The sequence below is a fragment of the Typopeltis vanoorti genome, chromosome 1 (assembly GCF_054136105.1).
Source record: "Typopeltis vanoorti isolate ZY-2024b chromosome 1, IOZ_Tvanoo_1.0, whole genome shotgun sequence".
Lineage (NCBI taxonomy): Eukaryota > Metazoa > Arthropoda > Arachnida > Uropygi > Thelyphonidae > Typopeltis > Typopeltis vanoorti.
In genome coordinates this window covers 126619892-126636627 of record NC_143549.1, presented here as the reverse complement: position 1 = coordinate 126636627, position 16736 = coordinate 126619892, and the positions used below count along the sequence as shown (strand labels likewise).

The 16736-nt window shown below is 35.7% G+C and overlaps 1 protein-coding gene across 2 annotated transcripts in view; it reads left to right on the top strand.

The window, feature by feature from the left end:
* LOC150110405 (protein DDI1 homolog 2-like) overlaps nucleotides 1-16736 on the top strand; it is a 139630-nt gene that overhangs the window by 84569 nt on the left and 38325 nt on the right. For both annotated transcript variants that reach the window (XM_090393549.1, XM_090393550.1), the window contains exon 5: nucleotides 5374-5502. In XM_090393549.1, coding sequence (XP_090249675.1) covers nucleotides 5374-5502 — 129 coding nt within the window. The remainder of the gene's footprint in view (nucleotides 1-5373; nucleotides 5503-16736) is intronic.

The following is a 16736-nucleotide window of genomic DNA, read 5'->3' as shown; positions in this document are numbered from 1 at the left end:
AAACTTTCTTACATGTTCTTCTTTTCAATATGAAATTCAGTTTTATCCTGCTCAAGACTTAAATGGTGATCACTTCCAATTTCAAATCCTCTGTACACTAGTGTCCTGTGCCAGTGCGAAGACATCACTGTCAACAATCAATTACATAGTCAGTGAGACTTTTCTAATTCCTTGCCTCTCTCTCTCCATGTGAATTTGTGCACACCTATGTTGAAACCTTGTTAGTAATAACCAGTTCAAGTTCTGAAATTCAGCAGACATTTCCCATTATTATTAGCTTCGCTCTTTTCTCCAAATTTTCTCAAAATACTTTTGTATGTCTGACAATCATTTCCTACTCTGCTATTTAGATTCCCAATACAGACCAACTTTTCTTTTTTCATTGTGTCAGTTGCTTTCTCTAAAGCCTCAAAAAAAAATTCCTCCACTTCTACCTTAGTAGAACTTCTTTGGAACCATAGGTACAAATAAGTCTTTGGCCTATAATTATTATGTATAATAATTATAGGACAAATAATACATAAATAATTATGTATTATTTGTCCAGTTCCCCATTCTGATATTTGCCCACATCACTCTACTTGATATTTCCTGCAATTCAAGAAGATTAGGTTCGTATTTAGTGTTGAATACTATAGCTTATACTTCTTTTCCCTGATTGTTATTGCCGGAATATAACATTTTATATTTATTGCTTAGAAAGATCTCACCAGTTTTTGTTTTTTGTTTGTCACCCTTATTATGCCGATCTGGTGCTTATCCAATTTTTCTGCTAGTTCCACTTCTTCGCTATTCAGGCTTCTTATGTTGATAGGACTGATCTTGAATTCCGGTGATGTTGAGTTAGGGGTGTGTTTCATGATTTGTTCCAGTAGCTGATTTTTTGCTGTTCGCCTTGGCTCCCTGCCAAAAATAATGGGGCCTTGCTTAACTGGACAGTGCCCCAGCTGGCATGAAATTCTGTCAAGTTTTACTATAATTTAAATTGTGGTTTAAGCCAATAAGATTACAGTTTCTTTGGCTAAATCCCAAATTGCCAATGCATCCTGATTCATGTAGTATACAGGTAGATACCTAACAGGGTGCACCATAAGAAGGTGAGGATTGGACATTAGGTCAGAAGCCCTAGTCGATTCTCTGCATTCCTTTAACCCAGCGTTAGTAAGGTGGGGTGTCACAGACCCCAAAGATATAGAATGAAATAACTGTAACACTGCCACCTTATTAACGTTGGGTTAAAGGCTATGTGGAAGTCTCCTTTCAGTTATACAGCTTTCACCCTTAAACACCCCATTGTGTGTGTAAAGAAAAAGTATTTTTCTAGTTTTCATATAAACAAATTAATTCATATCCATTATAAAGAGTAATTTAGCTGAAAACAAACAAACGAAAACTTATGAATGCCTTGGACTTTTCCTATCAGAATGATTTTATTGTTGCCCTCATATTATCATGTATTATTAATTACATGCTGATAGTAATTTTCTTTATCATTTCTTATTATGGGTACTTTTGAAATTTTTTCGGCACATATACATAGTTCGAGGTTTAATAAATTGTAAACCTTTAACCTTGATTGGGCAATCTTACATGTGAATCATATGAAGTGTGTTGATTATTTTTTTTAGTGCCGAGTTATAGCAAACATCCACATAATGTCTACTAGGTTATAAAAGAGATCATAATTCCCTTTATGCTGTCTAATATATAGCCTATTTAGAGGGTTTACTTTAATTTTTAGTTATTAAAAATGTTGCAGTTAAGACACCAGTATATACTTCTGTATAAAAAAAATACATGATGTGCTGAATTAGTGTTAACATATCATTAGCATATAAATATAGTACTAGAAGTATGTGCTATATGTTTTCCAATCTTAAAGACTGCTTCGTAAAGTGCTATCCTTTGGTTTGCCTTCCACTCTCTGTAATTGGGTAGTTAACTTTCTGGTCTTTCTCTACATGTTATACTGAAAGCCTCCTCTTCTTGTACTTCTCTGCCAATATAGGAGTGCCTCGGGTCCTTGTTCTATTGCTTGTCCTCTTTCTCCTATATATAAATCACTTTCTCTTATTGACCGGTGATTCTGTTCACTGTCCTGATGACAGTAAGTGCCATTTCTTCTTCTCATTCAACAAACCATGTAGTGCACAGACATCCCAAGAGTTCAAGATTTTTTACAACCAATGCCTTTTTCACACCATTCTTCAGTGACCAAGGATGACTTTGTCACCTTCAGTGCAGTCTTGCCCTCCTTCTGGTAAAAAAAAAAAAAAAAAAAAAAAAAAAAAAAAAAAAAAAGATAAATGAACTTGCATCACCTTACCTTTAGTAATACTTAAATCCTGAGACAGGGTTGATTTCTCTCTCTCTCATCTTCGAGAGAGAGAGAGAGAGAGAGAGAGATTTAACATGTAAAGGATGTTGAGAGAGAGAAATCATTCTAGTCAGGTCTGGCTTATCACATTATAAATGAGAAACATTTATAATATGATAATCCAGATAAGTAACATGGAACTAATGCTATTAGTGATTTACCATCACGTGGCTGATACTATTTTGAATAATTCAATTGTTTGCATTCTACCTTGTAAAAAATGTTGTTCAGGCCATTGATGATAATTTCAAACTGAAATATTTGGCAGTATATTTAATAACAGAAATGCTTTTTGTTGAGTTTAATCACTACATTTATAAAAAAGCTCGTGCTCATTGCAACTAAAAACAAAGGCCTCATTACAGACTAGTGGTTTTCACACCTTTTTATAGAGATGCCCCCATATCCTAGTATGTATTTTATTCTAGTAAAACTAAAGATGTTTTTACAGTGTTTTAATAGGACAAAATTATACTTAAAACCAAACTGATATAGGATACAGTTATTTTAAACATTTTAACTTTTAAATTTCTGACTTGGTATATTAATGGCAATCAAAATTAATGAGGTGGCTGGGCTTGTTCTTCAGTACATTTTTTTATAAAATGTGGAGTTGATAATGATATTGCAACTCATAATTCCCTGGAATAGACTGTGATGTGCTCATATTTCCTACTCAGAATTCTTGAAATATGATTTAGTAGTATACTATACTACTAATTCCCATTAATACATATATACTATGTTAATGAGAATATACTATTTATATTCCCATTAATAAACTATCCACGTATTTCCCATCATCTAGAGATAAACTCTCAATTATGTCTCTTCCTGGTGTATATCAAGTTCCATGTGACTACCTACTTTCCTATTTTGGACAGACTGGATATTCAAGAAGAAAAAAATACACAAAAACATTAATCTTAATTCTTTGCAACAAATCTGATGTCTGGATTGGCACAACACGGAATAGAGACAAACCACAACATTCTCTGGTCTAAAGCTCGCCATCTACACGGATGTTGATATAAATTCGAATGCCTATTCAAAGAGAGTGCTGAGAGAAACTTCAATGTCCTAACTTGAATCGGATTGACTGCCTATCCTTGTCAAAAATATGGGAAAGTTTGATCCACATATTAATGTTTTATTTTATTTTTTATTTTTGGATGATGATATAAATTATATAATTATTGTATAATCACTTTTATGATTAACCTTTTCTTCAGTGAAGCATAATGCTCTTAGTGATTTAACATCGTGTGGCTCATACTATTTTGAATAATTCAATTGTTTGCATTCTACCTTGTAAAAAATGTTGTTCAGGCCATTGATGATAGTTTGTTAGTTTCAAACTGAAATATTTGGCAGTATGTTTAATAAATAATACTTCTTGTATTTACATGTAGATAATTTATGATATTATGGCACAAGTTTCCCTCAAAACCAGAATCTTTGTTTTTAATGATTCTGCCATTGATGCCATCTGTTAACTCCACTAGTCTCTCTGAGAACTCTCAAGTCTTTGATCAACTATTTTATATCTTATTCAGCTTTTAGATCTCTAAGTTAAATTTAGCATTAACACCATCTTCTCTATAGCTGGTTTAGTGTTTAGGCGAATTTCTCTGTTATTATGTAAAAATTTATTCATGTGACTTCCTGCCATACTATCTAAAAGATACTCTCAGTCTAGGTCATAACTTTGCCGTTATACTCAAACAAGTTCCACAGATAGAAATCATGATGAATGTAGAATGGAGCATCGACAATTCTCCACCTTCAATGGCTAATAATGTACGTTTAGACATAGCAAACATCCTACACAAGGTTAAACAAACAAAAAGTAATATATCACAGAATGAAATAGTTGCCTTAAAAACATTATATAGGAATAAAAATAGTATTACTAAAGCTGATAAAGATAATGCAACAGTTGTCATGGATCAAGATGATTATAATAAAAAAATGCCAGATCTCCTATGTGGCAGTTCTACTAACCAAATTATGGATCGAGACACTGTCTCAAAGAAAAAGTCTTAAAATTATTGAAAAATGCGACTTCTTGGCTCAAAGAAATCACGAACAAAATAAATCCTGTTCATGTTAAACCACTCCATATTTATGGAGCACCAGAAATCCACAAATCTAATATTCCCCTACACCTTAGTTGATAGCATAGATAGTCCTACTTATAAACTTGTCCAGCAGTTAGACAAGTCTCTTGCCCCCCTTACTGTCAACTCCTCTACTTTTGTAAAAAAAAATTCTCTCCATTTCAAATCATCAGTTAAAAATCATATCCTTAAAAATTCAGACATAATGGTTAGTTTTGATATCACTTCTTTATTAATGTACCACTAATAGACACTCTTGATTTAATAAAGTCTAAATTTCATTGATATCTTTGAACTTTGGTTTGTGTAGAAAATATTGAATTTCAAAATTTTTCTCCATAGCTCTATTGATAAAAGCCACTCTTTGTTGCAGAGGTTTTTCATTTATTTACATGGATGTTGTAAAATAAGCTTGTTTAGTTGAGTTTATAAGCTTTGTCTTTAAAAAAATTAATGATAAAAAATAAATTTTTTGACTTTGTAGTGTTTTTGGTTTAAATCAGTCCTGTTTTCTTGCTAAAATTAGCAGAACTGTTCAGAATAGTATGAAATTGCATTTACAAACAAGAGTAAGCAAATTGTCTATATAGTTTCCAGATTATAGCTCAAGTAGTACAGTTTGCATGTAATGAATAATCACTATAGAAGAATACTTTTGAAAAACATTTTCTTATTATCGTATTTTTCATAATTTTCATACTTACTTTTTACTCGTTCATGTATGAGCAAAATATCCTAGCATGCCTGAAAAATATATAATAATAATTATAATTATGCATTTTCTGCTTGAATGTGATGAAAAAGATACAGTATTTGCATTCTACAAATGCATACTAATTATCCATTTCTTTATCATTTTTGTTTTGATATTTTTAGGTGCACAGACCACCATTATGAGTCAAGCATGTGCTGAACGTTGTAGTATCATGAGGCTTGTAGATACTCGATGGGCTGGTGTTGCAAAAGGAGTAGGAACTCAGAAGATAATTGGACGTGTTCATTTAGGTGTTTATTTAGTTTTGTTTAAAAATGTTTGCTAGATGGTGGCATGATTTTTTTTTTTTTTTTAAAGAGATTTGAATGCGAGATTTCCTAGTGAATAATTAAAAACAAATTTTGGTTCACTATAAAGTTGCCTCACAGGTAATAAAATCAGCCTTATAATTAGATGTAGCTGCATTTTGCATTAATGTAAAATCCATGCAAAAGGCATCTTCTGTGTGCATTGCAGAGTTTTTCATTATTTTTTTATTTACTATATTTAATATTCATAAATTTTATATTTAAATTTATAATCCACCTCAAAATATTTAAAAAAAAAATTTTACACGATGAGAACATGAACAATTTGACAGTTTACTTACACTACTGTATGACCACAGATGTGAGACCCCTTCACACTTCTGTGCATGGCAGAAGGCAAATCCATTCTGATAATAGATAATCAATGCGCTTCGTGGGACGAATGTTTATTATCATCATCACGTAGCTTCCTCAATGCAAGGGTGCAACACCAGGTTCTTCCATTCTTCTCTGTTGAAAGCTCTTTTTGTTTCAGCATAGGCACATGATCCTGCCAATGATCTTATTTTTATCAATGATCAGTGATCAGTTCTTATTTTTATTTCTTTATCTTGTTTTCCATTTGCAGTAAAGTAAGTACCTAAATATTTATGTTCTGTTGTATGCTCAATTTTTATATTGTTTATGAATATTTCTGGTTTGGATCTATTTTCTTTTGAGATTCTCATAAATTTGGTCATTTTTACATTTAAATGAATTAGTAGGTGCAATAATTTGATTATTATATGTCAAAAAATTAGCTTTTCTTTTATGAAAATTCTAGTTTTTAACTATTTTGCTTGTATAACAGTTGGAAAATTTTATGTATAAAGCATGTGATTTTGCACGTTGGTGACAAATTCATACATCATCTTATTCCTTTCTCCCTTTCAACATGAATTGATTCTTCTTGGCAATATGCCAGCCAATCATCTGTGGTTGAACTATATTTTGTATGATAACAGCTTTCCATTCAAAGAATTCCTATTTAAATTTTATTTATTATTTTTTTTTTAAACTTGAACACAATATAGCATAATAGACATTCATTATTGCTTGTTTGACTAATTCTTCTTTCTCTCTTTTCTTGTATTTGCAACAATTTTTTGCAAATACAAAAAAAACTAATTTTCATGCTTACCACTTATATTGCTGCTAATATAGTTTCCTGGAATGGAAAGAAATGGAAATAAAACCACTGAGTGTGCAACATTGCTATCTAATAAAACTTGAGGAAAGGCTTATACGTCGGCAACACATGACTATTAAATTATTTAAGGAATTCACAACGTATACTTGGAATATTAATTAAATATATGTTGGAAGAAAGCCAAAGTAATACACCGCAGCAAGTTTAAGTACGAAAGATTATTCATAGAATCTGTCTCAGCTCTAAAAAATGTTCCAAACCTCAACAAATTTGGGTGCATGAGACTGCCCCAAATTTGGGAGAATTACATCATGAGAACATCAGCCCAACGGCCAAGACAACCCAATATAGCCCACTAGGGGCACCATTAGGACTTTAGGAACAACAATAGTTTCTTATCTTCTGCCTCATTTGCTTTTTGTAGTGCCTGTGTGCACGTGTCATATTTGTATGTTCCCATGAGGATGGCAATGTAACGTTGCCGAAATATAGGAAGTATTTAGAAATACACTTTTATTAATACAGACCAGTATTTTACAAATAAACATTTATTAAAACCTACCAGTTTCGCCAGCAAACTGTCTGGCTTTTTCAAGGTATTACGGAGATATGAAAGTAAATGCAAATTAAAAGGAACATAAAAAACGTTGTAAACCAAACTAGTATCTTATTTTTTTAATAAATGTTTATTTGTAAAATACTGGTCTGTATTAATAAAAGTGTATTTCTATATAAAAACGACCAAAAATGTATACCTTGAATAGTTTATAGGAAGTATTTATTAAAGTTTCTTTTAATTAATATTCCAGTATACGTTGTGAATTCCTTAAATAATTTAATAGTTAATAAAACTTGAATACATCAGATTTATAGAGTTTAGAGTTCATGTTAGCACATTAGGTCACATAAGGGTTTGTGACTAGTGTTGCAGCGATAATTTTATTTTGCACGTTTTATGCCTTAGAAGATCGTTGAATCTCAAATTGAATATATCTCAAATTGATCGGCCAGCCACTAGAGGGATTCGTAGTTGTATGTGTGGTTGAAAGCTCCTGATAAGATAAGTGTTATTTTAAATTATCGTTGATAAAATTACTTGAATATTATGTAGTTTTGTTTGCCTTGCGTATCTTAGTGTGTATTTGGTGTTTCATTTTATAATTTGATAAAATACGTTAGAAGTAAGTATGGCTCCCGTACGAAGGAAAATGGCAGCCAGTAATGATGGTTCGCCATCTTTATTCAAGAATGGTAATATAAAGTAGATGATTCAGTGTACTATCTGCGAGATGTACGCTTTGCAGTGTGTGGTTAGATGATAATGAATGTGTGTAGAAAATGTAGGGAGAATGAGGAATTAAAGTGTATTTCAGGTCGTGAGTGTGATATTTTTGTCAAACTTCAGAATGAAGAAAATAGTGATATGACAAGAAATGGCGAGGTTGTACCAGAGAACAGTGAGGGTGCGAATGATAGTATTAATTCAGAACATATTAATAGTTTTACAGAGAATAAAAAAGATGAGATATGTGCAATGAGTGAGATCGCGTTGTTGAGTGGTGCGATACAAAGGGCAAAACAGCAGCTAGAGCATATGAGCAAAAGTCGATTGAATGAACCAGCCAATAATAAAAAGTATGATAGGAAAAATAAGCGTATGAGTGTGAACATGAACAAAATGGAAGGGTAGAGTGCTGTATGGAGACTCGTTAGTACGAGGTGTGTTAGTAGAGGATTTGACAAAATCGTACCAACCTGGTGCGACCATAAAGGATGTAACTGAGTCTATTAGAGAGCAAAAGGAAAGGGTGAAAGAAATGATTGTTGTGGCAGGTACGAATGATTTGAAAGGAGATAAAATGGAAATGATAGAGGACCTGAATGAATTGTTTGAGGTAGCAAAAGAAAAGAGTGAGAGAGTTGGACTGATTAGTCTTTTGCCATGGTATGACAGTGAAATGTTTAAAAGGAGGGCCATAATTGCAAATGACTTTATGCGTGGGTTATGTATGACGAGTGGCGTGGAATTTGTGGACGTATGGAGTGAGTTCGATGGGCGAAAGGATCTATATAAGATGGATGGCTTGCATTTGAATGGAAATGGATTTTGTAGTGGATGTACAAAATCAGGGAAACTAGATTTATTAAGGGGGGGGGAGTAGATATACAGTCGTTAGGGAGGCAGTTGAATGTATGAATGAGTATAATATGCCTGAGTGAATAAGGACAACATATCAGAATGGGAGAGTTAATATAAGGCATCAAGGTAGGGTTGGGGCTAATGGGGGTCTTAAATTCATGTACGCTAATGCTAGGAGTATTAGGAACAAGAAGGAAGAGTTTTTGGCCATGGTTGGCACTTCCAGACCACAGGTTATTGGTATTAGTGAATCATGGCTGACTGTAGATGATATAGCTAGTGGGATTGAATGTGATGGGTATAGTGTGTTCAGGAATGACAGGGAGAATAAAATAGGGGGAGGAGTATTGTTGATGATAGCTGATGAGCTGCAGCCAAGGAGAATAGAAGTTGAATTGCAGGATAGAGAAAATAGCACATTTGAGGCCATTTGGTGTGAGATTGTGGTTTGCAGAACAAAATATACAATTGGGTGCTGCTATAGACCAGGTGATGGAAAAGATGGTGGTGACAGTATGCATAAGCAAATAGAAGAAATGAGTGGAAGGAGGGTAATTATTATGGAAGATTTCAACTATGATCGCATTGATTGGAGTGAGGAGAGAACACGTGGGAGGAAGGAATTGGATTTTATGCGGTTATTAAGGGATAACTATCTGCGACAGCATGTAATGGAAAATACTAGGGGTCAGAGAGTGCTTGACCTAGTAATTACATCTGAGGATTTGGCTGTAACAAATATGACCACATTGCCACCAATTGGTGAGAGTGATCATAGGGTCTTGACTTGGGAGGTGGCTAAAGGTGTGGAATTTACAATTAAGACAGGGTACATGTGGAATTATTGGGCTGGAAAGTATGATAAGCTTAGGAGTTTGATTAATTCAGTGCCATGGCATGTACAACTGCAAGGACTAGAAGTTGATAGTGCATGGGAGGCAATTAAGAAGTGTTTGCATGAAGCAATGGCTGACTGTATATCTAGAGTCCGAATAATAAATCAAGTAGGGGTTAAATGGATGAATAACACCATTAAGCTTGAGCTGCAAAAAAAGAAACAACTATGGAGGGAATTTAAGGAGAAAGGTGACCGGCAGGCACATGAACGGTATAAAGCGCAGGCCAGAAGGGTAACAAGTGTGGTAAGAAAAGCAAAAAAAGATTACGAAAGAACATTGGCCATGCAGGCTAAAAAGAATCCTAAACAGTTTTTTCAATATGTTTCAAGTAAAAGGAAAAATGTATATGGCAGAATGATTTTAAAGAATGCTGATGGTAGGGAGGTAACTGAATCAGTTGATATAGTTGAGTTACTGAGCGAGCACTTTGCAAGAGTATATCATCCAGGTGGTAACATTGAAGAAACGAATAAACCAGTAGATTATACGGGAATTGTGGTGAATGAAGTGGAGGTGACTAGTCTATTGCATAACCTCAATGTCAATCCATCTGTGGGATTGGATGACATACCAGCTCGTGTCATACGAGAAGCAGCTAAAGAATTTTCAGTACCCTTGACCATTTTGTTTAATTTGAGTCTCGGGTCTGGTTTAGTTCAGAGGGGGTGGAAAGAGGGGAAAATAGTTCCATTGCATAAAAGTGGTTCGAAGACTGCTGTTGTAAATTACCGACCGATTAGTATATCAGGAATCATTGTCAAGGTCTTAGAGAAATTAGTCAAGGAAAGAATACAGGATTGGATAGATGAAAATGGGATATTGTATGGTGGGGGGACAACATGGTTTTGTGAAGGGTAGATCATACCTCAGTAACTTGCTCACGTTTTATAACACAGTGATGGCTCAACTGGATAAGGGTAATGGGTTTACAGTGATTCTACTGGACCTTGCCAAGGCCTTTGACATGGAACCCTAATCAGTAAACTGGAGCAGATGGGGATGGATATAGGGTTGGTGAGATGGATAGGAGGGTGGTTGATGGAGAGATTCCAGAGAGTGGTTTATTCAGGAGTGGAGTCTAAAAGATGGTTTGTGACTAGTGGTGTGCTGCAGGGCTCTGTTCTTGGACCACTGCTTTTCAATTTGTTCATCAATGATATAGGTAAGGATCTGAGAGGAAATGTTCACTTGTTTGCTGATGATGCAAAGTTGGGTAGAGCAATTGTGAGTGCACAGGATGTCATAATTTTACAGGATGATTTGGAAAGTTTGGAGGACTGGGCTAGGAAAAATGGATGTCACTTTAATGGTGCAAAGTGTAAGGTTATTCAGTTTGGGGTGAAAAGAATAGCAGCAGTATATCACATTGGTGGAACCGTACTCCAGGAGATTGATGAGGCCAGGGATTTGGGAGTGTTGGTGGATAGTGAATTGAAGTTTAGGGGACACATTGCAAAAGTGGCTAAATCAGCTCATCAAATCACTTGGCTTCTGAAAAAATACTTTAACATTCAGAGACAAACAAGTTGTTGTTCCGCTGTATTGAGCCTTGATAAGACCCCATCTGGGTCTTATCAAGGCTCAATACAGCGGAATAACTGTGCCCAGTTATGGGCACCAGGGTTTCTTCGTGATGGGGAGGAAGTGGAGAGGATCCAGAGACGAGTGACCAAGATGATAGTAGGTCTGGGGAATGAACCTTATGAGAATAGGTTGAAGATTTGTGGGTTACAGAAATTTGGTCGATAGGCGGAAGAGGGGTGATATGATTGAGACATTCAAATTACTGAAGGGTTTCTATAAGATTAATCCAGAAGATATTTTTGAAAATAGGACTGGTGGTGGGAGGACTAGAGGCTATGCATGGAAGCTGGGCAAGAATGTGGTTGACAAGGGTGTTAGAGATAGGTTTTTTACTTGGAGAGTGGTGAATGAGTGAAATAAGCTGCCAGAGTCTGTTGTGGGTGCTACGACCGTGAATGAGTTCAAGGCAGGGTATGATAGATACTGTGTGAATGTCGAATAGTTGTTTACATGATGTTAGGGCTTCCCTTGATGAGTCTGTTGACTCCTTGGAGTTGCCCATAATAATAATAATATACTATGCAGTAGTGTAAAATATTAATTGATTCTACAGTAGTGCAAGTAGGTTTAATTTTTCATTATAATTTTCTAGCAGAAAATTATAATGAAATTAATTACATTAGTTCCTTTTCAGGAACATGTAGTCCATCACAGTTAAGCATTCTTTATCACTGATTATTTTTTATCAGCAGTTTTATTCCAGATTGATCTGTTATTTATCACCATTCCAGTATGACCAGGTCTTACCTTTTTATTCTTCCGTGGTACTGTTAATTAGATTAGTTCCTTTCATGTGAGGCACCTGTTCATGGTAGAGGGGATCTCCCAGTGACTGTACTGGCCCATATTATTGTTATTATTATTTGTTTTTCTTCCCGTTTTCTTCATTCTACTTCTCCTGAGTTTTTTTTTTTTATTATCCTATCTTCTAGATTACCATCACTGGAATCTAACGCTTCACCATTGTTTGCCATGCGATGCAACCTCTCGATATCCAGAAATGGGGATCCTAGTGGTCTCGCACTACTTTGATGCTGCTTCACAAGATGGACAGTCCTGGATGGCCCAGCCAGGATCAATCAGCTAGTTGGGCTTTCCTGCAAGGATTAGTGGTGTTACAGTAAGTTTCCTTCCTCCTCATAGTCCGGGAACAGAGCCCAAGGCTTGCTGTGGTGCTTGTATAGCATCTGAGGTAGCCCTGGCATTCCACTCCTGAACACATTGATTGCCTGCTGGAGAGTGGTTATCCATATATGACTCCATGGTGGGTGGAGAGCTCTGACACTGAAATAAATTTCTGGGAAGGAATACTTTCGTCTTGTTTATCAGGGGTTCTCATCAAGCTCCATCCATGTCATAAAACCATAGAAGCACCAACAGAAAACAGAATAAGAAGCAGAAAACATCAGAAGCTGCAATCAGTACCCCAGTTTTTCTTTCTTAACAATACATTCAACAGGTGAATGTCCTCTTGGAAAAATACCACCCTTTATCCAGAAAGGTTGACAGCATCTTCAAAGTCCATAAAGTGGTTTTGTTCAGAAGAGATACTTATTGAAGCATCAGCTTAGACACAATCAGAAAAGTAACTGCATTCAACATCCATCTGGCGAATACCAATTACAGTTACCTACACAAAACTTTAAACTTTTTCAAAGGCATAATTATCAGAACAGAATTTCCTCAACATATACCAGAAATGAAAGATCAGGAAGTGACAGCCATGCGTAATATACTCATACCTAGGGATGGATCACCTGGTTCCCACTAGGAACATCATCTTTACATTTAATTACCAAACCCACCATCTCGTCTGTCATGGCTTTGCCATCTGCACATGTGATGCAGCGTTAAAGACCATGAAAACAAAGATTGCAAGAGCAAAACACCGAAATGCTCTAATTGTGAAGGAGATCATTCAGCTTATTTCTGAGGATGCCAGAGGTGGAAGGATGAGAACGAGATCCAAAAAATAAAAACAGAACAATATGTCACTTCTCAGGAAGTGCAGACGCAGTATACCAAAAAAGTGGCAGCAAGATCTGGTAAATCCTCTTATTCTGAGAAGGCATCTGTAAATAAAGTGTCAACAGGGATCCAAACCTTAAGGTCCATCCTGTCCTCTCACAATTACAACATCTCTGAACAATATGACTTACTTACTCGCTGTCTCCTTAGTTTGAATCAAGGGAAAAAAATTGATATGGACTCACTCCTGAGGATATTACAAAGATGGTCCCACTACATGATCTTCTAATAAAAAGATAATGGAAATGTGCACTGCAGATGGTCAACGACATGCCTCCGCACCCTTTAATAGATAGACCAATAACAAATGGTATGGATCCTTCCTTCTCCCCAAAGAAGATGAAGTAATTCACATACCTAGCACCCTACAGGGAGTTTGACAAGACATTTGACAAGGTCTTGGATATTTTTCTTGATGATGAAAAAATGATTGATATTGACTATCCTCAATTCTCTAGAAAGAAAAAATCTATGGCTAATGAAAACAAAACTACTCAACATAGGAAGTCAGATGATACCACCAAAAAGAAATAATGAAAACATTCCTCCAGTCTGATTGTCATTAATTCTGTCAAAACATCGATGGCATCAAGGTTTCTTGCAGAATCATAAATTGATAAGCTAATGTCTGCAGGAAACATACTCCTAGCTGAGAGATGATCCAGCACTATGAAATACTACCATCATTGGTAAGGACAGGATAGAGGATGGCCCTGCCCATAGAATAGTTGCCATCCTTGTGTGCAGTCATTTCCTATTCCAGTAAGTTTCATTCAATATGAACTTAGGAGCAGTTACTATCTGACTCTTGGTCAGATAGGTGGTATATTGCAGTAACCAAACCCCTTGACAACTATACACTCCATTTGGGATATTACGATGGAAAATTGAGGAATACAACTTTCCTACTTTTCTTTATTAGCAGAATTCGGTTCTACAGCAGATAGCTCATCTCCTATCTGTGATGCAGTGAATTATGTAACAGAGTTATATTATACAGGCTTTTACAACTGTATTTCCTAAAACATATAGTTGGTTTCCATGTTATCTTATAGTACATAGCATTATATATGTTTGTAAGGATACGTACCTTGCATTATGAGATACTATGGCAATTGATGTAAAATCATTAGCCTCTATTATACAAGTAGCCCAGTCGTGAAGTTACTTCACTTGCAAACTTTGTTTGCTTACACTTGGATAAAGGATGAAACCAAGAATATAATTTCTTGGCATCTATAACTTATATTTTCAAATACTTTTACCACCACTCCTGGATAAGTGATTGGACTGTAATTTATTACCAGTCTTAAGAGAGCTTCCTCTATGCAAAGAATTATTTTGCTCTCATTCATCACTCTCTTGGAACTTTACAAAAGCTGAGACATGAGTTAAACATCCTAGTAAGAGGCATAGATTCTAGTAGTAAGACTTATACGTTGGTTAGACATAACTGGTAATTAGTTTACGGAATTAACAACGCATATAAAGTATATTAATTAAAGGCAACTTTAATGAATAACTTTTATATTTCGGCAATGTCACATTGCCATCTTCAGGAACATAAAGATATGGTATGTGCACTCAGGAACTAACACAAAGCAAATGAGGAAGAAAGCAAGAAACTAATATCGTTCCTAAAGTCCTAATGGTGCCCCTCTTGCGGGATAAGGCTATTTCGTTTGGCAAGGAAAGTTCTACAAACAGATAGAGGGGACAGCCATGGGTTCACCACTTTCCCCACCCTTGGCCAATTTCTTTATGGAGACATTTGAAGAGAAAGCCTTAAACTCCACCCCACAAAAACCCACTATTTGGCTTCATTATGTGGATGATGTGTTTGCTATTTGGCCACATGACTCAGACGCACTCCACTCCTTCCTAACACACTTAAACAACCAACATCCCAGAGTCCAGTTCACCTTAGAAAAAGAGGAAAACAACACCCTCGTCTTCCTAGATACGTTAATCACTTGCCAGCTTGATGGATCTTTGGTTTTCTCTGTTTACAGAAAACCCACCCACACTGGCAGATACATTCACCAGCAATTCCCCCCCCCCTCACAACAATATGGGGTGATAAAAACACTATATAACAGGGCAAAATTAATCTGCTCAGATGACAAGGCCCTGACTATTGAACTAAACCACATCCTCAACACTTTCTTAGCCAATGGCTATAACCCCAAAAAAATCCAAAAAATACTAAAACCTGTAAACCACAATCCCCCTCTCCCCCTCCACAATAAAGATTACACCAAGTCTATCACCATCCCCTACATCCAGGGCACCTCTGAAAAAATAACCAATATCCTCAAAAAATATGACCTTACTTCCTGTTACAGACCATATAAAAAGTTGGCATCCCTTATCCGCTCTACCAAAGACCAACCACTTCCCCTAGACCTACCTGATGTATACCAAGTCCCTTGCAGCTGCAAATTGTCCTACTTTGGCCAAACAGGCAGAACAACAAATATCAGGATTTCAGAACACCAAGACTACATCCGGATTCACCAGTACAGCTGCTCTGGGCTGGCAGACCATGCCTTAGATACCCACCATAAAATTCGTTGGAAGAAAACAAAAATAATCCATCGCAGCAAGTTTAAATACGAAAGATTATTCAAAGAATCTTCAGCAGCTCTTAAAAACATTCCTAACCTCAACAAATTTGGGTGCATGAAACTGCCCCAAATTTGGGAGACTTTCATTATGAGAACTTCAGCCCAACTGCCAAGACTACCAAATTAGCCCACAAGAGGGCACCATTAGGACTTTAGGAACAATATTAGTTTCTTGCTTTCTTCCTCATTTGCTTTGTGTTCCTGAGTGCACATACCATATCTTTATGTTCCTGAAGATGGCAATGTGACATTGCCGAAATATAGAAGTTATTCATTAAAGTTGCCTTTAATTAATATACTTTATATGCGTTGTTAATTCCGTAAACTAATTACCAGTTAAGAGGCATAGAGAATGTGTTTCTTTGCACATTCTTATAAAACATAAGCTGATATCCCATGTAATCCCATGGCCATATTTGTATTGAGATATTCTGTAATATCCTAAATACATCCAATTGATCAACCTCTTTTTTTTTACAGCAGTTCCTGTTACATCTGTCATGGCAATATCTTTGGACGATAAACCCTTGCAAAGTTAAACCTAAATAAATTATTTTGATTGCATCTGTTATCTTTCTACCAGCAGGTCATTCTTCCTTTTTCTTTCCACGTAGTGAAAGAACTTTTTGAGATGTCTTTTGTCTTGCTTGGGTAATTTCTTCTCTCATCTGATTTTGCCTTCCCTACTATACTGATCACCTTTCTTGCCTAAGCCTTGTATTGCTCGTGAGTTTGCTGATCACTTTTTT